General features: G+C 35.6%; 2 protein-coding genes across 2 annotated transcripts; both read right to left on the reverse strand.

Moving 5' to 3' along the window:
* Positions 1-385: 385 nt before the first annotated feature.
* On the reverse strand, positions 386-25,376 carry LOC106720306 (rotatin). The gene is made up of 33 exons (XM_045686833.1): positions 25,343-25,376; positions 24,774-24,961; positions 24,484-24,677; positions 24,241-24,360; positions 23,965-24,163; positions 23,752-23,889; positions 23,194-23,409; positions 22,838-23,007; positions 22,460-22,667; positions 21,929-22,387; positions 21,660-21,804; positions 21,424-21,573; positions 21,208-21,332; positions 20,907-21,121; positions 20,697-20,833; positions 20,382-20,594; positions 20,030-20,282; positions 19,645-19,817; positions 19,104-19,373; positions 18,704-18,924; positions 17,455-17,599; positions 16,524-16,654; positions 8,578-8,686; positions 7,936-8,158; positions 7,316-7,482; positions 4,123-4,284; positions 3,645-3,911; positions 2,976-3,154; positions 2,379-2,577; positions 1,942-2,093; positions 1,272-1,488; positions 969-1,072; positions 386-597 (listed from the first exon to the last, which is right to left on the reverse strand). The coding sequence occupies exons 1-33, from the start codon at positions 25,374-25,376 to the stop codon at positions 457-459; spliced, it is 6,024 nt and encodes a 2,007-aa protein (XP_045542789.1). The 3' UTR covers positions 386-456.
* On the reverse strand, positions 10,455-13,972 carry LOC106720304 (cytochrome P450 6j1-like). Its single transcript, XM_014514917.2, has 2 exons — positions 12,320-13,972; positions 10,455-10,944 (listed from the first exon to the last, which is right to left on the reverse strand). The coding sequence occupies exons 1-2, from the start codon at positions 13,629-13,631 to the stop codon at positions 10,781-10,783; spliced, it is 1,476 nt and encodes a 491-aa protein (XP_014370403.1). The 5' UTR covers positions 13,632-13,972; the 3' UTR covers positions 10,455-10,780.
* Positions 25,377-27,288: the final 1,912 nt, after the last annotated feature.

Raw genomic sequence — 27,288 nt, forward strand, 5'->3', positions numbered from 1 at the left:
AAGTACATTTTATTCAATTAATATTTTTAATCATATAGAAACAATTTATAAAATAACAGATATTGAAGTTTGCATACAAAAAAATGTCAATAGGAATATAAAAGTAAAAAAAAATATCTACCAATACTTCATCAAAAGTTACAATACAAAAAAAAAAGTTTTACAAATATATCAGAGGTAGAACAGTTTTATTACCTTAACAAACAATACAAAAATTCGTAATTCAGACTTTTTTAGAGATAATACAGTTTATAAGAAAATAATAATTAATTACAGTAGATAATAGAGAAGTGGAATTAAAAGCCAAAATCAGCCTCCATCTTTACTCAGACAATAAAAAATACAAAACATTGTCTTTTAAATTATAAAAAATAAACTATGGAATGTTTATTATAAGGCATATAGTTTTTGTATAATTTTAAATACTATATCATAATGGTTGGCCATTAAGCTTTATTATGTAGCTTGCAGCACATTGTATGTGTAGGTGAGCAGCTGCAGCGCTTGCTGTGCGTCTTCTGCAGTAGACCGCTGGTGTCGCTGCAGCGCTGACTGCACCGCAGAGGTCACTCCAGCTCCTCGCAGCACTAGTTTTGCCTGAAGATACAAGGAATTTAATACGGTTTGTATAAGATTGTTATTCTTACCGTAGAATTACAGTGCCGTGTAACTTTTGCATAAGAATTGTCATTTTTTTCACGCTCTTTGATAAAAAGTAATTATATTAAAACTAGCTGTCGCCCGCGACTCCGTCCGCGCTGAAAAAAAACTAAATAGAGCTACTGAATATGCTCACAAAATTTCATGAGAATCGGTCAAGCCGTTTCGGAGGAGTACGGTGACGAAAACTGTGACACGAGAATTTTATATATTAGATAGTATAAAGTAAAAAAAAGTAAAAAGCATAAGCAGACAAGACAACTGATGACATAATTCTGATGCTGGGTGATATCATAACGTTGTTATACCCTGTGATTGTTGGCGGCGAGTGCCCATGCGGCGCGCGCAGCCAGCACCACCTCCGACGTGTTGCCCGTCAGCAGCGCCGCCGACAGGAACTCCAGCAGATCCGCTGAACAGACCGTAATAAATAAAAATTTTAAACTTGCAAAATTGAAACATAGGACGACAAGCACAGAATTAGTATTACCCTGTCCTATGCATCCCTTCCACTGCATAATCTATTTCTGCTTACCATCCTTTCATGTTAAGCAATGTATGGTAGGTGGAAAATTTAAAATTTGATTCTTCCTTAATATGTATATACTGACGTGCGTGTAGGAATGTGGCTCGATGGTGATGTGCGGTGTGCGCAAGCGCAGGTAGAAGACGTGGGTGTGGGGGGCGCAGTGCCGGCAGAGACAGCAGAGCCGCACCACCATCCGAGTACCTCGCGAGAGCTGTACACAGCCGCGCCCACGCCACACACGCCGCGCTCCATGACGCACCACGACCACATGTCTTACTCATAAACGATAATACTTCGCTCTGAAAATAATACGATGATTTCATGACATTTTTTTTTTCTAAATTAAATATGGCCATAAATACAACTTTGTTAAGTATAGCGACCGCTGCCCATAGACATCCGTAATTACAGATGCATTGCCCACCTTTAATCGACAGAGGAAACGCACAGAAAGAGGATACATTCGGTTGCTATGCGTCTCCTCCTCCATTAAATTCATTTCCCCTTCCCATCCGTTCCTTATAAGAAAAGCTAAAATTAGACCTCCGGCACACAATTGGTTACTTAAATTCGAATTTACGCAAATGATACTTTTGCATTTTTCATATGTTTTTTACACAGCATTTACAAATAGCGCTATGGGAAAAAAGTTAGAAAATACTTTTATATTATTCCAGAAACAATTACCTACTTATGTATAAAAGAATGTTTACTGTATTAGCTATCATTTTATCAAATCGGAAGTGTAGTACCTTGAGCAGTATAGCCCTGCAGTGGTGGTGCGCGGCGCAGTGTCGCAGCGTGCGCAGCGCGGGCAGCAGTGGCCCACCTCCGCGCCCCACCACCCGGCACACCTCCCCCACCAGGTTGCGCCCGCCCACACACGCGCACATGCACGCCCACGCTAATAAATTAACACGGTTAAATTTTAATTTTTCATCAATAGATTAATTACTAGAATTATTCATTAAAACAATCTTACTAATATTATAAATTCGAATGTTTGGATGGATGGATGATGGCTCAATGGATCTTGATGAAATTTGGCATAGATGTAGTACATAATATGGAATAACAAATAGGTTATATTTCTAAGTTTTTTTTTTTAATTCCGCGGGTATGGAGTCTTGGCGACAACTAATTCATCATAAAATTAATTGTAAGTATAACGCAGAAAATAATGTTTTACCTTTAGGGCAATCGTTCGTAAATGTGACCAATAAGTGCATGATGGCGGTCCTCAGCTGCTCCGTCATCATACACCAGGGCCACAGCTTGTTGAGGCTACAAGTTATATTGTCCGCGAAGGCTTCCTTAGCGGCCGGGCAGTCCACCATCAAACTGTTTATTAATGTTAGCAGCCAGTACAAGGTGTTCAGAACTGGCTCCTGGAAATTAAAAAGGTTGTATTAGATTTTTTTGCCACATAGTTAAGAATCTATGTTCGCGGTGTTAAAATATCATATTTTAAACAAAAAAAGAGTTGATTATTCAAAATCCTTACAAATGGAAATCTGTCAGTGAATATCTTGACTTATCTATTTTTAGAGTCTAATTAATTACTGGAACAAAATCGGTGCAACATATAAAACACATTTTCAGGTGTAAATGTTATTTTTTTGCTTAAGTAAAAGGACCCATGCGGCCTATTTTCCTATATGGTTGAAACTTTAAGAGCCTCTCCTGTAAAGTTGTCAATTTGCACATCGACCCTTATTCGTCAGAGATAACAATATGTTTTATTAAACAAGGATTTTGGTCTCAGAAAGCAACCATCATGACGTACATGGTTGGCATTCCTGATGACGTCAGCGGGCTTGCCGTGCATGGTGAGGTGGTCGCGCGTCGCCCGCAGCGCGGCCAGCAGCGCGCGCGGCAGCTGGCGGTGCGCGCCGTACGCCCGGCAGCGCGCGCACCACGACACCAACACGCACAGGCACGAACTCACGCGCACCCACGCATCCTCTGCAATATAAATTACTACTGAATTTATATGTAACTAGCTGTTCCCGTGCGGCTTGGCTTCGTCATCATAAAATTCCATTTTTTGTTACACAGAAAAACTTTGTTTCATTGTTTTACATTACGTAAAACAATTGCAAATGTCAAAATTAAAATTCTCAAGTGACAACTAAGGCCTTTGCCATTAGCTAAGAATTTTCGTTACCATGACAACCATTCTTCTTCATCTTTGCTGCTATTACCTTGCTTTTTTCAATTTACTCACCCACTAAGTTTTATGGCTTGAAAATATATAGCCTAAACCAAGTCGTAAGTAAAGGGCTTTTTATTACACATTGACTTCATTTATTTCATTTTTTTAATTCCGCACAGGAGAAGTCCGGTGATAATAATAGATATAAAACTTGTTTATAACCAAGCATTTAACATAACTTTCTTAATTTTTAACAGCAATTTGACAACTTTGAGCTAATTTTTGTTATATTTAACGTACCTTGGCTAGCGCCGCACTTTCTCTTATCGAATATATCCTGGAATATGTATATGAGCAACTTGCACAGTTCCTCGCACAGGTAGTCGGGCTGACAGTCGTCGCGACCCGAGTCTCCGGCGCCCGACCGCGCGCTTTGTACTACACTCTCACATTTCATATTTGAAAAAAACTCAATGAAATATTCGTCACTACTTTTATCCGCGTTTTTTTTATTCGATGCAGATTTGATCAGCTGCGTCAGGCAATGCATTGCTGCATCTCGAAGTTCTGAAATTTAAATATAAGTCTTTTTTATTCATTTATAGCTCTGCGTAAATTAAAACTTTCAACATATATTTGATACAATTTCATTCTTTGTACCAATTTCAATCAATCAAAATCAAATTGATTTACATAAACCTCGATAAGTGCAGTAAACAAGCAAGTACTGTACTCACACCGATAAGAGAATCATAAGAGTATTAACTACAAAACATACCGTCATCGTCTGTCTGTAGAGAATGCATCAATATAGTAAAGAAGGGCATCGCTTGTCTGTCTGTAAGCTCTGTCCACACAACGTCACCGGCAGAGCGCTCCGGTAACAAAACTGCTAGCAACGAGAAAGTCTGCGTACGTGCTGACATCTCCTCATTATCTCCTGAGAAAAACATACAACTTTAATCTGATTTAGCTATATTGATTATATCAGAATTAGAACATAATTAAGACCGATTCTACTTTCCCTTATAAATAAGAAAATGTTATGAAGGGAAAGAGTACTAGAATTTCTCCTCCGGAAAACAAAATCTAGATCTAAAACATGTTTAATCAAGTTAAATTCTTATAATGACGTAATTTTCAAGGTCACAGTAATGAAGTGTTCTCCTTTGCAAAATCGGAAAATATGATAATCCTTATCAATTCACAACAAAGTGATTTATCATCGGCAATACTTCGCAGTTTCATGTAATGTAGATAACAGAAACAATACAATCTGTCGATACTGTCTATATGTGAATGACAGCGTTTATGTGATGATGTTTATCTCAACAAAACAACTAAAAATAACTCTCAATATCTGAACCTATCATTTAACCAAAAATAAAAACACTGATTGTCCCCATACGATTTACAACTTGTAGGTATCTTACTAATATTAGGTCCTTACATATGAAATTGGCGTTTTGTATGGGAGGAACAAAAAGTCGATTATTTTTTAATATAATATATTTAATTAATCAAAGTATGAACCATTATTTTCTATGTACTTTTGCCATCTCATAGGTAGTTCATTGATCACTTTACTAAAAAAACCAGTCGGACGGGAATCAATAAAATCTTTGAAGGCGATTTGGACTGCCCCATCGGAGTTGAATTTTTTCCCTTGCAAGAAGTTATCCAAATTTCGAAAAAAATGGTAATCAGTTGGAGCAAGGTCTGGGGAGTACGGAGGATGTCTTAGACTTTCCAATTGAAGCTCTTCTAATTTAGTAGCCGTCTGTTGCGCAGTGTGTGGTCTAGCGTTGTCGTGAAGCAGCAGTGGCGTGGAGCGATTGACCAGCCTAGGTTGTTTAGCCGCTAGCTTTTCCATCATGGTTTGCAATTGCTGACAATAGACATCAGCCGTAATAGTCTGGCCAGATTTGAGAAAACTGTAATGAACAATACCGGCACTAGTCCACCAAACGCTTACAAGTAACTTTTTTGGGGTTAATTTTCGCTTGGGGCAGGATTTGGCTGGCTGGGCAGGATCCAACCATTGCGCTGAGCGCTTCCGATTATCGTAAAGAACCCATTCTTCATCACAGGTAATGATTCGGTTTAAAATACCTTCATTATTGTGCCGTGTCGCGAACGCACGCGAATTAGTTCGGTAAAAAACTAAGTATTTGTACTAGCAACATTTTGCTCCTGTCAACTGCAGAATATTTTAATTATAGAGGGTAATGTTTTACTCGCTTTGGCTGAATAATATAAAAGGGCACACAGAGATTGAGATTCAGTTTTGATTCAGATTCAGAGATACAGTTGGTAAGCGATGATTTAGAAAACCAGTTGGTAAGCGATTAAACAATTGCCATTAATATCAGAAGTACAGTTTATATGCGATGTTACTGCGTCGTGTAAGTATCACTGCGGTGAGTTGTTTGTTCATATTAATCAGAGTTATTCAGACCGTGTGGACAGGGATGGCTGTAAGGGGTGGTGGAGGCCATTGGGGGGTTGTAAAACCCTTGCTCTAAGATGTTTATTTTAGATAGACATGTGCGGGGTTTAAAACCCTTGCTTGAGAATGTTCATCTTACATAGAGATCGACGAGATACGTAGGTATCTCGATTCAGTGATGGATGCATTCCTATTTAGAGTTATCATCGACGAGATACGTAGGTATCTCGATTCAGTGATGGATGCATTCCGATTTAGAGTAAATATCGACGGGATACGTAGGTATCTCGATTAACTGACGGGTGCAGCCCGATTTAGAGTTAGATCGACGAAGTACGTAGGTACTTCGATTCAGATACGTGTGCACATGCGTGTGTAGGTACGTATATTCACAGTAGACAATTCGTGACTACAGCATACAGAGAAATGTAGTTCACGACATGCCGGTTTAGTAATGTAACGCAACAGTCGACGCGCGTTTGCCGGTTTGCTTCAGTCAATTCGTGAGGTACCCACCTTTCAAGCTTTTTAATCTTCCCAATTTGCTTCAAGTGAATTAAAACAGTTTTATCACTAACATCGCAGCCTGCAGCTAACTCGGACGTGGTTTGCGATGGATCCGCTTCCACAATAGCCTTCAACTCTTCATTATCAACTTGAGTCTCAGGCCGTCCACGGGGCTTGTTCTGCAGATCGAAATTTCCAGAACGAAAACGTTGGAACCAAAAACGAACTGTGTTTTCTTTTGCAACACGACCGCCATACACATCATTCACCCTTCGAGTCGTTTCCGCAGCACTAGTGCCACGGCGGAACTCGTACTCGTAAATAATGCGATATTTTAAGTTTTCCATTTTGTAAAATGAGTGACGCAAACAGAAAAAAACAGAAGAAAAAAAACAAATGAATGACGGTCATCGAACCACAAATACATGAGTCTATAGCTGTACAAATTTGAATTTGGAATTCCTTACCAAAGAGGAGAAATTCGTGATTAAAGTGGCCAGTACGAAAAACGCCAATTTCATATGTAAGGACCTAATATAAATGCGAATGTTTAGATGGATGGATATTTGTTAGAAGTTATCTCCGGAACGGCACAACGAATAGGCTACTTATTAAATTGTATTTTATTCGCGGACGACAGCTAGTAGATTTGTAACTTGAAATGGTTCAGAAAAACTTTATTTAACTTTGAATATGTAACAATAAGGTTAAAAGAACCGTCGTCAAAACAAATTTATTCCTATATCAATTCGTAGTAAATTGGTAATTTATTGTTACTTTCTTACTAAGCAGTTAACTGATAGATATATTTTAATATGTTGCAATTACAGGTCGAAACATAAAATCAGCAAATCAACTGTCGCTAAGCTGTTTTATGTTGACGTATCTATTTACAGTAGTTATACAGAAAATGATAGAATTTGCAAAACGTTATTATCCATCCAATAAATTTAACGTGTATATAAATACTTAAAAATAGTGTCATTTTAAACTTTAACAAAAATTTAAACCATACCCTCTTCAGTCATTGTCAAAGTGAGAAGCAAATTGACAAGACAGTCTTTAGTATTGGCGAGGGATGCGCGCACGCACTTGCGCGTCGCAGCCGCGGCGAGCGCGCGGCAGACCGCGGCGCGGACGCGGTGACGCTGCTCCAAGCTGCCGCAGCTCCACGACGCACATCTGATGTTATATAAATTTTACTTAAAATAAAAATAGCCACGCAAATTGATTGAGACTTACACAGAAAATGTGGCCTAATTGCATTAACTTGGATTTGATGTTGATATTAAGCAAATATAACAAAAAAAATATATATTAAATTTTCCACAACTAATTATGAACCCATAATAATTACTTAAAAGAACAAACATTACGGAAATAGTAATTGGCAAACACTAGGCCACTTACAATAATACGTGCCATTAACGTTCACGTACTTAACTTGATAGGTAATTACATTCGTCGCGGTCACTAGCAGCTATTAAAATCGGATTATCATCGCGAGTGTACGCAAAAATTGTACTACAAAAAATATTAAATAAACTAAGCCTTCCGCATCTCCATGATTCTGCCAAAACAAGAATAATTTATCATCATAACATCTAAGTTTCCCATCGACGTAGGCCACGGTACCTGAACATGACTCTGTAAACTCCTTGCTCATTCCACAAGTCGACAGGGCAGTGTTTGAAGGCGCTGATATTGTGCAGGACGTCCGCCACGGCTACCACCAGGTCTACCGACGGTGGCGCCTGGACAAATTCCTCTGACGGCGACAGCCGGAGTTCCCCGCTTTTACACGCTCGCACCTCCAACTCCGATCGACGCTCCAATACAGATAATGGCATGTTGGGCTCTAAACATATGGTTTACATAAACATACAATGACAATATTAGACAATTCAGAAACTGAATTAATGTATGACATTATGTAAAATATTAGGTACGAATATTTATCCGGGTTGTAATTTTTTAATTACCACGGATCCCAATAAACGTTCAACAACTGCATTTACTGTCATTTTAAGAGAACTGGCGATAAAATAAATTACTAAAGCTGAAGTTCTTATTAAACTCTTATTAATAAAAGCAAGATTAAATGAAATACCTTTCTATCAATTCAATATAAAGCATTCTTACTCTATGTGTCAGCATATCTTATCTAAGTACAAATTCCCACAGTCAGCTGAATATTATCTAGTACTAAGAAAATGAAATAATTTAATGATATAACAAAGAACTTTAAAAGTATTTGTCATATCTTTAAATACTTACGAAGATAATTTTGATATTTTTTCTCGTCGCAAAAGTCAATGAAAATTTGCAAACAGCTCTCCAGAAAGTCTGCTTCTTTTATATGTTGAATGATATCATTTTCAAAAACCTGAAATATAATATATTTACATATTTAATATCTATCCTAGTCATAAAATCATAACCACGCGGTTTTCCCACAATGTGGCATGTTGTCGGAGATGTGAATTAACTAATCGAAAACTGTATTGACTCAACACATTGTATTTATTATGTTTGATACATTACAGGCCAAATGATTCATAAGATTGAGAAAAACATAAAAACAATATAATTATTACCCTTTTCAACATCTCGAAAGTATCAAAAGATTATTTCAAAAGATGGCCGCCGACCTTATTTGTTCTGATGTCTGATATCAATTGGGTGTATAACGCATCAAAACTATTGCAGCTGATCTAGGTCAATTCACGAAAACGTCAATCTCGATACTCAATAGACATCAATCAAATATTCAACAACGATCGTTTTATTGTCCTACTTTGTTATTCAACAACATAGCTTGATTTAAAGTACGCATAATTATAAATGGTGCACTTCGATGATATATTTTCCCCAGACACAATATGGTCGTTTTCATTTCATGTCATGTTTCAGATGTCTAAAGTTTTCCTCAGGGGTTGCTAAGTAATTCACACTCGGACACTCGAGTAGCTCCTCTCATCCATTCATAATCAACAAAAACTGATAATGTTTCACAGATTTGTATCATAGAGTGTAATAAACAGATGAATTCAGTTGGCCGCTTGCTCGTTTGCCACCTTATAATATAAAAATAAACTTTCATAAAATAAAAACCAACGCATAGACAAGACAATGTCGTCGTTAAATAAGTGACAAATATATGACCTAGGTGCAAATAAATGTTAACATACAACAAAACAATGTTAACCATTTAGAATCGTACGTAAACTCTAAAGAGCATGGTATATAAAAAATTCAAACCAATAAAGGTTTTATTCTTAAACGAATAATTATGCGCATGACTTAGCATGTGTAAACAGCATTTCCTTTCAATCGTACGTAAACTACGAATGTAACAAAAAAATTGATTCAATTTTTTTTGCCTTAAATATACTTAAGATTTACAATTTGTTGAACAATTCAGAGTATAAAATAGACTACGTAATAAACCTTTTACACTCTTTTACTAAACTCGCATATTTCGTATATAAATTTCATAAAGTCGTAGTCGCTTTATGTTTTTTGCTGTGGGCCTAGCACGAATATTTGTGTCAGTCGACTTCGTATCGTCATCGTAAATATGTCAAAATTAATTTGAGATTTTAGTGTACTTTACGCCCGAAATGCACGATGCACAAATTTTAATGCAAATTTTTAAATTATCTAAATAAAACAGTCTACATTTTGGAGCCAAATTAAGTACAGTTAATAATAGAATAGGCGAGATATTGCTGTGTAATGCATACGCTATAAGATTTGAGGAATGTTTGCATTTAATACCAAGGGCACAAAGTAAATCCAGTTTTAAAACAAACATTTATCACTGACGTAAGTTGGTTTTCGGTTTGGCTTGCTTTTTACTTATGAAACAATTTATATGTGTGTGTACCTCCACTGTGTGGTACGGTACTGTGTATTTCCACTAATAAAACAAAACTTTTTATGGCAATTAATATATTTCACATTCTAAAATCAATATACATAATTTAAATGAAAATATAATTAGTACAGTACTTATGGTAATCCATTTTTGTTGTAGAGAATTTTTAATACTGTTAAACTTAAAAACAACTTGTTATTCTACATAAGTTGATCACTGACGTTATTACATATTACATCTATAAAAATGTTTTTTTTAATTAACTTGTGAATTACATAGAAACCAATATATAATAACTTATATCCCATATGCATATTTAACAATTTTATTTTATCAATATTTAAAATCTACGACAAAAAAGGTTTAAAGTCATGTCCATTCAACAAGTTTAACAAGCGCTCGCTTCGCTTGAATCAGCCACTGTTTTCTCATGTTAGGGACATAAGAGGATAATGACTGATTCACCAAGTTTGTATTACGTTGAAAGAACACACCTTCATTAGAAAGCTTTTCTTGTTTTTTTTTTGTCTTGTTTCATTTTTATTGAAAACAAATTCTTGTAAAAACGACTATTGACTCATCGTTACTTCTAAAGTGGCTTTACAATGGTTTAAACTTCAACCATATTCCACCTTTATTCTTTAGCATAACGCTCCGAGGATCATATTGTATCGTAGGCGTGGTTCTAGCGCACGGCTGCACTTGGTACCCGCTCAGCACGGCCGCCAGACCCGCAGACACGATCAGCTGAGCGAAACGAGCACCTAAAATGTAAATTATTCACTTCATAATACGATTCTAAACTTAAATTCGTGACGTTCACTTTCATACTTATAGTGGACTAGATGACGCCCGCGACTCCGTCCGCGCGTAATTAAAAATAGTAGTAAATACAAAGTAAAGTAAAAAGTACTGTATATACATAAAAACATCCTTCAAACAAACATCCATCTAAACATTCCCATTTACAATATTAGTAAGATTTATTTAATTAAATCAAAACATTTAGAACGACAAAGTTATCTGACCCGGAGGGCATAATTCAAACTAAATTAGGCTCCTTGTCGTACCGTAGCTGTCTTGTCATTCTTTGTTTACGTAATTTTCTATGTCTATAGGTTTTACTTATTTTCTGTCAGAAATAACCGCGATTGCAGCGCCTTTCTTACCAGGCCAGATAAGCTTGTTGTACTATACTTTAATCGTATTTAATCTATCGAAATGGAAGACTGGAATTTTGTATGAAATATAAACGATACATTTATGTGAACGAAACATAAATGGAAATAAAACCGCTAACACAAATCATTCCGAATATGAATAAAACGGCGTTTCGTTTAATATCGCAATCCTTCTTGCATGGCTTTAATGTTTGACTATGTTTTGGTTTTTCATGCATGTTTTAGATAAAGGTTAATTTAATGTATTCAACATCAGTACATATTTGTGACATGCATGGTCAATGGTCATTTGTTAAGATTACGTTTATCGTTTATGTACTAGTAGTATTATATGACGTAAGTTTTATCTGCACACGTTCGTTAAGATTGTAGTAATTTAAAGATTAAAATTTGATAAAAAATTTATTGCGTAGCACTCAAAACACTAGGTTATGATGACTTGCAACGATAAGTGCATTAAGTTTGGAATATTACTTCTGTAATGTTATGAATCATGATCACCGCTGTTGCGGACCAGGATTATAACATGATAGTCACACAAACAAACAATATTGTCACTTGTAATTTTATTCATAGAATTACCAAAGTAACTTAATAGTTATTGGCTGGCACATTTCCTGCGGTGTACGTAGTTTACATTCCTTATTGAAACAACCCACCGGCATATTGTTTGCGCAATGTTTAAATAACATGGAACCACGTTTTGTCTCTGAATGAACATGATTGTGTGAATACATAGGATTTGCTTAGCAAACAATGCGCTATTAAAGACAGCATATTATTATAATTTATGAAATGACTACAAACGTTCAATTCAACAAATTCGTTCACACACATTTATATGATTTGTTAAGTTTTATATAATTTGTTAAGTTTTATATAATTTGTTAAGTTTATAACCTTAATGTAATACCTAAGTTAAAAGAGATTTTAGAAACTGTTTATTGGTTTTACTCACCAGGACAACTTCGAGGACCTTCTCCAAAAGCCATAAAAGCTGGTGGATTAAAATCTTCTTTAAACCTCTCCGGGTCAAATTTATCAGGATCCGTGAAGTACCTGGGATCTTTCTGTATACAATGCAGCGGAATAAGTACAGCGTCTTTAACTTTCACTTTTAACTCACTCGACAGAGTGCATGGCGCCGTGCACAGACGCGTGGTTAGCGGCGTGGGGGGATGCAGCCGTAGAGTCTCCATCGCCGTTTGGACCACAAGACGCATCGCACACACTGCATCGTAATTCAATCCTCCGTAACGTTCAGTACAATCTATTATTTCTTGTCTCACTTTATTCTGCAAATCTGGATCCTTCGCCAGTTCATACAAGCAGAAAGACAATGTGGTCGCCGATGTTTCCAAACCAGCTAACATAAATATAAAAGAATTGGATGTTATCAATTCATCTGTCATATAAAATTCAGTCTCAGTCTTTTGCATATTTAACATCAGCTGTAAGAAATCGTTCCTCTGTACTCCCGTTCTTCGCCTCTCTTCTAGTACTTGACTAATAATATTTGTAAAGAAAGTTTCGACTTCCCAAGAGTAAGTTCTGAGATTCAAAAATTTAAACAACTTCGGGAAGAAAGTCCGACAATAACGTTTCAGTACGGTCGTGCGATCCGTCTTGAACATCCTCTGTGACATCGCTAAGAAGGGTGAATCGGGATTTTTCAAGGAGCCAGGATCAACACCGAAAGCGCAGCTGCCTATTACATCTGTTGTAAATCGCGACATTAATTTCGGAACATCGACATCGACCAACGCTTCTCGAGACAGAGCTATTTTAAGAGAACTTGCACAGTCTGCAACGAGAGGGAACATCGCTTTCATTTTTGCGGACGAAAATGTCGGTGTTACTATGTGTCGCATAGCTTTCCATTCGGCTCCGCTCATGTTTGCCAGGTTGCGAAGCAAAGGTTCCCTTTGAGTATCAGTTGACACCGATATTCGGTCGCTGAAGCAGGCAAAATCTTTTATAAAAATATTCTTGACAATATCCAAATCTATAACGAACAGTGTGGGCCTTCTGGCTTGAAAAATACCTACATATTTCTCTTCTCTAAAGGTATCGTAGAAGAACTGAAGCATGTTGGTGTAACTCCGTCGCATCGTCAGCGTCGCACCAAAATTTCCGAAAATGGGACAAGGCTCTCTGTACGGCACTTTTCTGTGAAGCCAGTATTTTCTTCCATTTGTAGTAAAGTGAAAAATTGTCAACAAAACAATTAATAAAATTAATATAATAATAAAAATTACACTCAACCACATTCTAACTCCGTGCAAACGGGTTCGGTTTTTTTATATAATTTTTTAGTTTGAAACACGACAAGGAACAGAAAGCCGGCGAAGTGGCGTATAATAAACAAGGCGCGCGCGTGCTCAGCGATGGTATGTAGATGTACGACCGCGGCGGCCGGCACTCGAATGAGCCGTATCGCGTCGTTAGCAGCGACGCACCGAGCCTCAGATAAGCTCTACGTTCTGACGCTCTCAAGGACGCGATTGTTGTCAGTAGACGCGATGCGCCCGTGACTTGAATGCACCCGCATAAAGCAATCAACAAAACTTCGAAGCTTTTATACACTCAACATACTTCATCACCCCCATTCAAGTGTTTCATGTATATTAGTGGACCCTTAGCTTTATAATTGTGTTCAAAATTCAAACACATGTTTCTTTACTCAAAGGCCTCCTAAATATTAAATGACGTTAATTTTAACGGATAACATAAACAGTCCATCTCAATTAAATTAATATGCGTTAAAAAATGTTGGAAAATTTCTTGTAGCTTTAAAATGCGAACTAAACATGGGTCGATCAACTAACGTTCACCGCGAGCTATTGTGTTCCAAAACGAGAATTATTCATGTAATAAGAAACAAACCTCGCATTCCTTGGCCCTGTATGGAGACGAATTCAAATGCAGCACTTTGAAATAAATTTTTGACTATAAATACACACATTCATAATTCCATCTAAACGATAACGTACAATTTCCATAGATTAAGGTTTTAATCAGTAGAGATGTTTTGATGAGGTCAATTAATCAAATTTACATAGAACTCATTATCAAACAATTTCCATTCCAAGCTTAGCGCAAGAAACAATGTCTTGTTACACTTGCAGACATCATGAACAATACGCACGTAAAATAATGAACAATCGAACATCAAACGATTACGAGAAACAATTTAAAAACACTTATAGATTTTCTCAAGAACAAATAACTTACATCTAGTTTTATGACTGTGAGTTAATTTTAACGATCGATAATAATGACTATATGGATATTGGATAACGCCAAGTCATGTTATTTGACCAAAAAACGATTATTAAAAGTTAACATTAAACATTGCAATAAAGGAAGTGTTAAAATAAACTTACAATTTATGTTTCAACATCCGTAATAACAATAGGGAATAAACGCAGACCTCCCGCGGATGTTATTATAGAAATATAAACATGATGTAAATGCTGTAACATATGAGAAGGAAAACTAAAAACAATATATGCAGTTAAATACCAGTTTCGTGTTCGAAATAGATGGGAAAACCCAACTATCACTTCAATATGAGGAAAATGTTCAGTGGGTCCATAGAATATTTAACTGTTATTTACGGTAAAGACTTTTACTCAACCTTTTTATATTGTTAGGTGACAAACGAGCAAGCAGCCACCTGAATTCGCTGAAATAGCGAACAAGGCAGGTAAACATCCGCAATCGCGGATGCGTTGCCTACCTTTAATCGACCGAGGACGCATAGAAAGACAATATTTCCCTTTCCTATGCGTCAAATCCCCTCCTCTGTCAAATCCCTTTCCCATCCTTTCCTTGTAAGAAAGCTGTGGGTAGGGGAAAAAACTAAAATCAGGCCTCGGGCACCACACTCATTAAAGGAAAAGTGCAATGTCGGATCTCATAATGGTTTCATCACGGTGGTCTACCATCTTTATAATTCAAGTCACGAGCTACAGCGGTTGCAGCAATTCATTGTAGGCCACAATGCCCTCCTATTTAGGCACATAACTCATCTTTTTGACATACACATGTGTATTGTTTATCAAATGAATGAGTAATTTAATAAAGTCTAGAGTCTAGAAGATAACAGTATCTTTATCTAATAGCAAGCTAAAGTAGTTTAATTTATCTATTGTGCCTCATCAATTCTGATAAAAAAAACGAATTGTCAACTCAAAAATCTTTAATACTACATATTTAATATGTTCCCGAAATCGTCTTCATTCTTTCGGTACACATAAATACCCAATTTTTACCAGTTACTGTTACCCTTATCACATACTCGTATTTAAAATTACGTATTTTATTATATATTATTATAGCGCATATTTTCAACTAGTTGCTAGTATCTCGGTCTTCTTTCGGTCCTTATTACGTGTTACATTTTATTTTTAGCTTACTTAAGTTACTTAAATGCGTCACAAGGTTATTAACATTCATTACTTGTTACTGTTTGTTATTCCGTGTTGTTTCAAGTCATCAATTAATATGGAATGATTATTCTTTTTTAAAACTTATTTACATTTGTGATATTAATCTGAAAGCAATCCCCACTACTTTCAAAGAATACTTAGCTTAATTTAGTTGTTGATGATTATTGTTTTAACTTACTTTTTTATTTTTTCGAAAAGCGAAAGTGTCAGTAAAATTGTCACCAGTAACTTAGGATATATTAAATGTAGGTTTTACTTTAGTAAAATCTAATTTCTAAAGGTCAAGCTGCGAAGGAGTCAATACTAAATTCATCACTGGTTACTATCAATTTTAATATTCCCTACATGATATCGAATGTGCTTAGCTAACTTTAATTGGTAATATGCGTCAATATATCATTAATATTCGGTACTTGCTAACAGTTGCTATTCTTAGTTGTTGATTTGTTTAGTTGACGGCGGACCTCTATATTAAGTTACATCTGTATACAATTTCAAGAACTACATTGAAAACTACTTATAACGTCACTCGATGTAACGCCAAACTCCATGAAACGTTAAAATTGCTTAACTTTGGTTGGTTTACCTTGTTTTATACATTCCATATAACATCGCACACGTTCAATACAACGTCGAAAATGTGGCATTTTCAAAAGACAATTTGTAGCATGTAGGTGTCGAACAGTGTACCTATAAAAGTGTACTTACCGTAGAGTGTGGTGTGTAGCGAGCAGTGACAGCGGCCAGCAGCGAGGCCGCCGCGGCGCGAACGATATTTGCTTCACCACATCGCAGCAGAATTTCCAGGGCGTAATGACATATTGACTCGCTCGATATACCTACACAATGTTTAACGGCTATAACTGTTGTTGTCGAGTAGCTGCTGTTTTTTACATCATAAGGTGGCAAACGAGCAAGCGGCCACCTGAATCCGCCTAAATAGGGAAGCGACCGCTGCCCATAATCAGCCGCAACTGCATATGCGTTGCCTACCTTTAATCAACAGAGAAGGGGATGCACAGAAAGAGGATATTTTTCTTTGCATCCCTCCTCAGTCAAATCCACTTCCCCTTCCCATCCTTTCCTTATAAGAAAAGGGTGGGAAGAAAACTTGGACTAAAATTAAGCCTCCGGCGCCATCCATAGCATGTTAGACAGTTGAAATCCTTACTAATAATATAAATGCGAAAGTAACTCTGTCTGTCTGTCTATCGCACTTTCTCGCTAAAACTACTGAACTTACTTAAATTAAATTTGGTACACAGATAGAACGTGAGACAGGACAAAGACTTTTTAATGCGGAAAAAGGTTTGAAAGGAGGCTGAAAAGTTATGTGGAAGTATCGTTATTTTTACAGCTAGAAGCTTGAAACTCATTCTTCAGGCTGTTAATTTAATTTCATTTTTTATAACATTCAAACTTTGTAAAACTTTTACAGTTAAGAGTGTAAAACAACAATGAAATATGGGATTAAGAGATGAAAGTCTGTATGGTGGTAAACATGAAAAACATGTTTTGTTGTAATATTTTATGAATTTCATGATTAAAAATGTCACCAGAAAACATTATTTCACGCGGACACAGTTAGTTCACACTAAGTTTGAACATATTAGTTTGTTTAAGTGAAGGTCATACGTACATTGCAAGAGATGTGGCAGCAGCTGCGTGTAGTGAGCGAGCGCGGCCATGACGTGCAGCGCGGCGGCTCGCAGGGCCGCGCGCTCGCCGCGCACGCACGCCGCCGCCGCCTGCAGCGCACCGCCGCACCACGCCTCACTCCATCTCTGTTGTAAATTACATCAATATCTACTAAGTAAAAAAACCTATAAAATATAACAAATAGAGAAAGAAAACAAATCGAATGATACTTTAAACTTGAAAAAACAATCAGCCTATAAGCGACAGGGGATCACTACAACGGATTTTACCCGCCTATGTATAAGTCGTCAAAGTATGCTATTATTAAAATAATAATTCCAGACTTCAATAGTCAAAAGCTAAAAACGAATACCAAGGATTATCTATATAGTTTTACATTTTATTTTATCAAATATTGATAAAATAGTAAGAATTTGTGTTACACTCGAGGCAGTTGGTATTTTGATGAGATAAAATGTTTTAATACTAGTTTTAATTCTAAAACTTGATTATAGAATAAATTAATTTTACCTTTTATAAATTCCTCTAGAAAACAATTAAAAATATACAGATAAATATATCTTACTAATATTACAAATGCTAAAGTTAAGATGGATGGATGGATGGATAGATGTTTGAAGGTATCTCCGGAACGACCAAACGGATCTTAAGTAAATAATTCTGTTGATTTTTCTATGCGGAGTAAATAAATCTTCAAATAGGTGAACTTTACAAGTGTCCGATATGTAAAGTATTTTATCGGGAAGCCGGAACCGAAGACATATGTACGTCGTGTTTTACTCTAAATTAGTAAAGCGATAAAAGAAATGTGTTGTTTACATATTACAAAATAACACGAGGTTTTATGACAAAATTAAGTAACACAAAATTTCAAGACACACTTTTCGTATCTCCGAGGACTGAACAACTTTTGGTAACCTGGTCTAATAAAAAAAAAGTAATATTTTATTATAAAATGTAAATTTTCAACACAATAATATTGAAAAATGTTAGATTTATATACTAACTAGTTGTCGCCCGCGACTCCGTCCGCGCTGAATTAAAAAAAAACATAATAAGTAGCCTATGTGTTCTTCCAGTCTATGATTTACGTCTATGCCAAATTTTATCAAGATCCGTTATACCTTCAAACATTCATCCATCCATTCATCCATCTAAACATTCGCATTTATAACATTAGTAAGATAAATGCTACTACTATCTAAATTAATTAAAAAAACATGAAATACCTGTACGGGAACATCATTTTCATATATTTGTCTGAGTATTGCCATCAATGCGAGCAGGGCGTCCAACTTACAGCCTTGACTCTTAAACCCACTTCCCACTCCGCAGTTAGAGAATGTCTTTGTCAATATATTGAGTGCTTCAATTAATGTGTCCTCAGATAAATGGCAGTAGCGAGAGTACAACGCGTATCGTATACATCGCATCACCTCGTTTAGATATCCTACAAATAAATAATTTTTGGCTTTAGCAATTCCAATATTACAACGAAAGCTTTGGCTTACTTAATTTACGAACTAGTAATTTTCGTATAACTTTAACACAGCAACAAATAAGTTATTTTCAAATCGCTGGCTAACAACATTAACGTGTAGTACCATCTCTTTAATATTTGAACTTTACCTTGCATATGAAAATTTTTTATATCAATATTTTCCAAACAAGACAACAAAATCTTCAACAAGCTCTCCATACGCTTAGCATCATAATCGTCTTGGATATCAAGCAGTCTTACACAACGCCATATAACCTTGACTATGTGAATATGTAGCTGAATAACTTCTATGTCCTCCTGCGATGTTTGTTGTGGATAGAGACGGTCGCGACTCAATAGAGAAATCACAGCTACGTCATTGCAGATGAAATACGATATGATCCAGCCCATAGTTGCACCTTTAATAAAAGAAAAAGTCACATTAACATGACCACCAATGCGTAATAATAAGAGATGTCTTTTTCTTTTAAGCAAGCTTAACAAAAAATGTGTCAGTTCTTAGTAGTTTTCAAATATCATGGCGGCCCAAGGTCATTGACGCAGTGAACATCCCGCTACATTTAAATTGTGCTATGTGCAGCGACTCGTGCTAAGTGAAAAACCGCCAAGATATCTGGAAACTACTATAGCAAGAGTCACTAGCGATATCTGTATTTAATAATTACTTACGACTGGAAGGTACATTATCCATATAAGTGACGATGAACCTCAACAGTGCTGTGAGCAGCGCGGTGTCATTGGCGGAGGCGGGCGGCGCGCACAGGAAGCGGCGCACGTGTTGCCATGGCAACGAGCCGTACTCCATCAGGCTCGTCGACGAACTACTCACCAGCGACGTGTGACTGTTCAACAACGAATTTATTTGAAACCATTTAAAGCAATTAAAATATCAAATATTGTAATGATATTAATCTCAGTCCACAGCGTATATTTGATCCTTGCCTTGCCCATAGGTAAGTTTCATATATTTTATGTCAAGAAGAGAAAAAACAAAACATACAACAACAATTAATAAATCCTAAACCCACGTTTGCTATTTAAACACTCTACTTACCTCTGTAGCAATGCGAGTGCTTCCAAAACTTGTGCATGTGAGGTGGCATTCTCCAATGCCAGCAGACCTTTAGTGCTACTGTGGAGGACACAGGAGCTGCGCATGAGGGCGAGGTCGTGGGGTGAGGGCGCGGGCGCGGGCAGCGGGGGCAGCGCGGCGAGGGCGGTGCGTACGGCACGCACACCCCCCGCCCACGTGCACCACCAGCGTATACGTACACAACGACGCCATTCGTCTTCGCTCAGTAACCATTCTGGAAATTATTCTCACTTTAAACAATTTAATATGGATAAAAACATCCTGCAAAATTATCATGATTGATGTAACATTAAATGACTGTAGTTAAACTAACCCAGTGTACAATGTTCTGCGTTAGGACTTGTGTTCCAATAGCTGTTTACGTGATAGGGTAGAGAAGTGCGTTCGGTGACGCAGTAGGGTAACGCGGGGACTTTCTGGCGCGAGGAGTCGATGTCCTGGAGCACGAAGCCCGACCACGCTACCAGAGATAAGGTCTGAGCCGACATCAACACGCACGACTCGTTGGACGGAAACACGAGGATTACTGCAATATAATATTTTTTAACACCCAGAATACTTTGAGATATCACGCAATGCGTTTTATAGATTATTTTAAAATAATATTAGGAGCAAAATTGACAGTAACCTCTCAGCAAAAGTAAAGGCAGATCCGTAATCTTGACTAAATTGTGTCGGCTGGTGAAGCACACACTGTTTAGCACAGATACGCAGCTGATGGCACATTCTGGAAACACCAAATAATCCTCTACCATCAGTGATAACCTGCAATAAAATACATTTCATTGTACGATCCAGCATGATGTTTATTTAGTGTATCTAGTGTGTTAAGTCGTACCTAAGTAAAGACACGATAAGATTAACTCCGTCATGTTGTAGGAAAATGTCGTGGGTGTCGTGCTGGCGCAGCAGCACCGCCAACTGCTGCAGCGTACTACGTCGCAGTGAGGGCTCGAGGCTGGGCCGTGACGTGAGCGCCACGTACGACTTGCCCACGCCCTCCCAACGCAAATCTTGTTTCAACACCTCCAACATTTGAACTAAACCAGCAGTCTAACACAAAAAAAAACAATTTTAAACACTAGCTGTACCGCCATAACACTCCAGAGACATATAGAGGAAAATAATTTACAATTTACCTGCGGACTCTTCGTGAAAGAAGAGGAAGAGTCTAAATTAAATTCTTCCGGCTCCACTCTTCGTAGTGCATTCAACAATAAATCAGAACGGAGAGATTCTCGAGGGGGCAAGTATCGGTCATCATCTGAAAATATATCGGTGCTTTATTTAGATGCCAGATTCAATATTTCTTTTAAAATAAAGTACAGATAAATTGGAATATAAAACAAACAAACCTAAAAGACGACATAACGAATGCGCTGCTTCCAACTGTACTACAACGCACTTGACAAACAAAAGTCTCGTTAGGCCGCTAACCATCTCAGCAAATGAAACGCCCATACGTTCCACAATATCGGGTTCAAGAGACTTACATATCGCTTTCCCTTAAAAAAAAAACCAAAATATTTAATTTTAACAACATGTATGCAAAATAATGTAAATGATATAATGAAAAATGAAACTGACGTACCTATAGGTGTGTCATGCGCGGCGTATACGTGCAATAGCGGCAAGATTGGCAGCAGGCTGGCCAGCACACGCCACCAGCAACTCTCGCTCAGCACCAGTCTGCCGCGGAGAAGGTACTGCATGATCTCTGATGCACTCGATCTTACCTGAAAATATCACATTTACATTTAAAAAAAAACACTTAGAACATTTTCATAACAAAATTTGACAACCTTTAATCTACAGATCAGTTCAAATAGAAATCTCGGACTAGTAATGTAAGATAATTACCTGTTCTAAATTCGATGACAATCCATGGCAGCAAATTTCAGTCAAAATACCGACGTCACAAAGTAACATCAAACACTGCTCATTACTTTGATAAACCTCATTACTGAACAAAATCGAGTTCACCATAACTTCCAACTTTTGATAAAACTTCACTTTAACCCATTCTATATTATGAGACATTAATTTCAGTGCAATATTCCTGACAACAGACCAGTCATTGTCATCAGACAAATTATTTGTCTTAACTAATAAAATATTGCAAATATCTTCTAAAAACACTTCACTATGTTGCAAACCGAGAATTGGAATGGAATTCTGAATTTCTATTAAAACTTCCTTTAAATTCCTATCAATTTTCTTATTCTTCATGAATTTAACTGCGAAATCCATACTCGTGTATAAATCTTTGAGTGCTTTATATTTATTTTTATGTTCTTGATCTAAAACTGATTTACAATTCTGAAAATAATTTTAACTTAATGTAGGTTAATGCATAATGCATTTATAACTTAATAAATTTTTATAGCTTACCGAAAGAGAATCATTGATTCTTCTGCTCAAGTCTGGGTAAAGGAGTTCAATTACTGGGTCCAACTGAGCAGCTTGCAGTGCGACAATCATTGAAGAGGGGGGTATCGGGGAACTTTTAGCCCAATCAAGAAGTTTCTCAGCAATAGACATCAATCGTAACCAAGCTAGCCGATGATGATCACGGTCTGTATTTTCCATAAAGGATTTTCTGTATAAGAAAACTTTGTATTATATAAACCATGATTTTTTATTTTATATGTGCATTTTATTTCAATTATAAGCACCAACAGCAAAATTAAATATTTATTGAATTCATTTTATCAAGTCTTAAATATCGTGTTATTTTTTACAAATGTGTTACACTCTTAAAAAACTCACCTGTATTTAATTAAAAGGTCGCCTAACATTCGCATTAACATGCATGTCTTATGCGCTATGTCCTTATGTGTTTTGTAACTATGTTCCGCTATCCAGAATTGTTCAGAAACACATTTTAACAATAACTGAATAAGTGAATCTATCAAATCCAAACATGTATTCAATTCTCTCTGTGAAAAAAGTACCTCATTATGCACTTGACTATTGATAACTACTGCACTAAAATCTGTTTATTGGTTACATAAAGAACGCTTTTCTGTAGTCTATATCTCCACTTAGGGTAAGCATTAAATGAACATAGTAGCACACTGAGTTTGGCAGTTACGTAACATTGTTTATCAATAAATTTTACTAACCATACTTAGAACTTCGTTTTCATTAGGATCTAATAAAACAATGCTTCTTGACATAATAGATAGCACCGAATGAGCAGTGTTTAATGCAAATATTGGTGCAGGGATCTGTCGGAGAGGTGTTAGGGAGTCTTCTGCACCATGTAGGTTGCCTCCACCTGCAATCTTCTCCAACTCAGCATTTACTTCATCATATGATTCTTTTACTTCTACAGACACCTAGAAATATACGAAATTCTAAAACAATAACATGAAACAAACACTAAATATGTAAAGGTGTGGAATCAGTTGAAGATTTATCTTTCATTTTTAAATAAACTCATGCCAACATAAGTATACTCTACTGTTAAATTTAAAATTATATTATTTTCACTACTTATTATGTGTTTACTGAATAGTTTCAGTTATAATTGTATAGTAATTTTCAGATATTTTGACCTCTCTTTATAATTGTATAGTAATTTTCAGATATTTTGACCTCTCTTTATAAATGTATAGTAATTTTCAGATATTTTGACCTCTCTTAGCTCTAGCTCCTAGATAATAGAGTAAACATCTTACCTTATTTTTAGTATGAACTAATTCAATGGAGAATAATTGTTCAAGTCTCTGATGTAAGGCTTGAGTAATACACAGCAAAACATACAGTGCTTCTCTGGGATGACCAGTTTGTTGTCCATCTGCTATCATTACCAGTATCTTTGAAAGAATAAATATATAATTAAAATAAATATCAAATACATTAATAAAAGTTTAAGTCTTTATCATACATACATTTACAATAGTAGGCCTATTAAGAAATATCTCTGGAGGAAAGTCTTTTAAAAATACATCACATATGAATCTACAGCACCTTCTTATGGATTTTACTACTTTCAATGCATCCTCTAGCAAAACGATTGTCTTCAAATCAGATGGACAAATATCAACCCAGGGGAATAATAATACATTAATACCATCTGATGTTGTTGACCTGTAAAAATATATTGATTTTTTTTTATATAAGCACTCTTTGACTGTAGCATGGGCAATAATGAAATAGATACTTACATTGTTGAACTATCTGCCTTTCTATCATATTTCAAACTGAATAAGTCTTGCTGGTTAGTCAAGTCCTCGTGGTGAGGTGAATTATAATTATCACCATTTATCCCCTGTGCACTTTCAGAACTACAATTATAAAAACTGTTTTTGTTAGAAATATAAAATTACAAAATTATAGAAAATGAAAAGGATATATAAAAAATTATATTAAAGTTATATAAAGTATTTAAAAAAATAAACTAACATAACCTTGTACTAGATCCGAAAATTAGTGGTGGCACTAAATCATTCTCTGACTCCACTGTCTTTAAAAAATACAATGTATCAACCACATCATCATACAAGACCAATGCTTCGGTGTCGACTTTATTTTTTATTTCTTTTAAGTCATTTAGGATTTTATTTATACCCATTTCTTTAACAATATATGTTCCACTCTTAGTCTGTAATACAATGAAGTAGAAAATAACAACATTATTAACAGTCACATTTTTGTTTATTAAACCATTAGTCAAATATACTAGACATGTGATACTAGCCTTAATTGTTTTTAATAGAAGACATAAAGCTTCAGATTGTAAAGTTGGTTTTTGGACTTGAAACCATGCCAACAAACATTCCAAGAGTTTCCGAGTACAAGAAAGTTCATCTTCCAACTGCCATCCTAACTTCAATTTTTCTATTAATAATTGCAAAGATCTCTCCCTAATTTCTTTCAATGGGTGATCTGTAATTTAAATAAGAAATGTTAAAAGAAATGTTTATCTTACTAATATTATAAATGCGAATGTTTAGATGGATGGATGTTTGTTTGGAGGTATCTACGGAACCGCTCAATGGATCTTGATGAAATTTGGCACAGATGTAGAACATAGTCTAAGTGAACAAATGACGTCAAATGAAGTCGCGGGTGACATCTAGTAGGTATATCAGTCGGGGACGGGAAACTAATGAGATTTTAGGAGTACACCTCAAATAAGATAACCATGAGGGCCGCAAATATATATTCAAATATATAAATTAAAAGTAAGTAAACTCTTGGGTTAAACACAAACTATAGCAAAATAATTAACGAAAAATCACTTAAATATATATCAAACTATCATACCCAATTTTTTTATGTAACTTGATAACACTTCCATTGAACCAATCTTAATTTAAGAAAGGCAGCTTCCAGATTTCTAAGTCGAAATATAATTCGTTTTTAAGAATGTAGTCGTGTTTATTCTTCAAAATAGATCATATTTTTTTAAAGTTAAAATAAAGCAAAGGGCAAAAAATAAATGTTTTGTAAATCGTTATACGTTCAGTTATTTAGTTCAGTTTGACTTTAAATGAAAACATCAACAAAACATTGATAACATATTCTGATTACAGAGTACATATAAGTATCACAGAGTTTTATTTTGGGTACAGATGGTTGTTTTACATGTAAAATCATCTGGGAATGATCTTAACTTAATTTAACTTTCTTTTAATTTAATTTAAAATTGTACTTTTTTCGATCCTTTTGTCAATTTATTTTATACTAGCTTTTGCCCGCGATTCCATGTGAAATAAAAAAAAAAACTTTATAAATAGCATATGTATACTTCCAGATTCCAGACTATGTCTACATCTTTGCCAAATTTCATCAAGACCCATTGAGCCATCCCCCGGATATACCTTCAAACAAACATCCATCCATTTAATTTTGTTTAAAATATTAGTAAGATATTTTTGTTGGATTTTGTTCTAATCCCAATCCTAAAAACTTGTATTAAATAATTTATTATAACTTATTTTTGTCTGTGTCGTATTTGGAAATTGAATAATTTAAAATTTAAATGTCAATCAACGTCATTGTCATATTTTCCTTTTTGAAGATATCGGACTATTTTTAGCTCAGATGAAGAATTATATAGATATGACACGCGCGTTCACCCGTGAGGGACAGATAGAGAGTACTATAGACTATACCTATATATAAGTAAAAGGATTGGGGTTACCAGTTATTTGTTTTGTCCCGAAAATGAATAATTACGATATAATTTAATATAGACCAATTTATATATTCCCAATTAAATTGTAATTAATAAACGTAATAAATATAAAAAAACAATGCGTAATTTTTGTTTATGTGACTAAGATTACGTAAACAGATTTTTTTAGTAATACTTAGTCAGGTCATAAATTCTGTTACATGTTTAATATAAAATAATTGAAACAAGTTTATTCATTATGTGACCATTTATATACCAAAATGAACTTAACAAAACATAGATTCTTATGACACTAAAGTTTACTCAAAATGACATCCGTGATTTTGAATACAGGCCTTCAATCTGCTCGGCCAGTCGTCTATCACAGCACGAACGAGGTCCATGTCAATATCGGCGGCTGCCTTAATCAAGGATGTCTTGAGTGACTCCAAAAAAAGAATTTCCCGATATTCTTTTCCCGCGTACTGCTTCAACAAAGCGCGGCATCTCTTCAGTCTTAGGTCCATTAGACGAGCATTCAAACGATGTCCTATTTTTCTTCGATATGCACGAAGCCCTAAGTCTTCATAAAAAGCTACAAAAAACATACCAATATTATAGTCATATAATTTTAAATTACTCTGTATATCATTACAGTGAACACTACATGTAAAACTACTTAATATTTAACTATTTTGATTGTAATGTCTAAGAAATAAAAATTTACATGGGACAAATTAAAAAGCATACTCTTTAAAATCAACGGGATAAGAAAGTATCAAATATTTAAAAAACACAGCATATACTAGAATTAAAAACTCCTTTTGAAATCTGTTGAAAATAGTATAAAAAATGTGAATTGTTTCATTTATATACATTTTACATACTATAATTTATTTCCCCTAAATTCAGGGTAATTTTTACAACAAGATGGTGGTATTATTTTTACGGGTAATAACCAACCAATTTGAAAAGAAGTTTAATATGGCCGCTTGTTTCCCAGATCTACAGTATATTATTTGACACAAATGACATCTGCGTTTGGGCGCATAATGTTCGAAAAATACTATTTTATTTTAGCTGATTTTACCCG

The sequence above is a fragment of the Papilio machaon genome, chromosome 4 (genome assembly GCF_912999745.1).
Source record: "Papilio machaon chromosome 4, ilPapMach1.1, whole genome shotgun sequence".
Taxonomy (NCBI): domain Eukaryota; kingdom Metazoa; phylum Arthropoda; class Insecta; order Lepidoptera; family Papilionidae; genus Papilio; species Papilio machaon.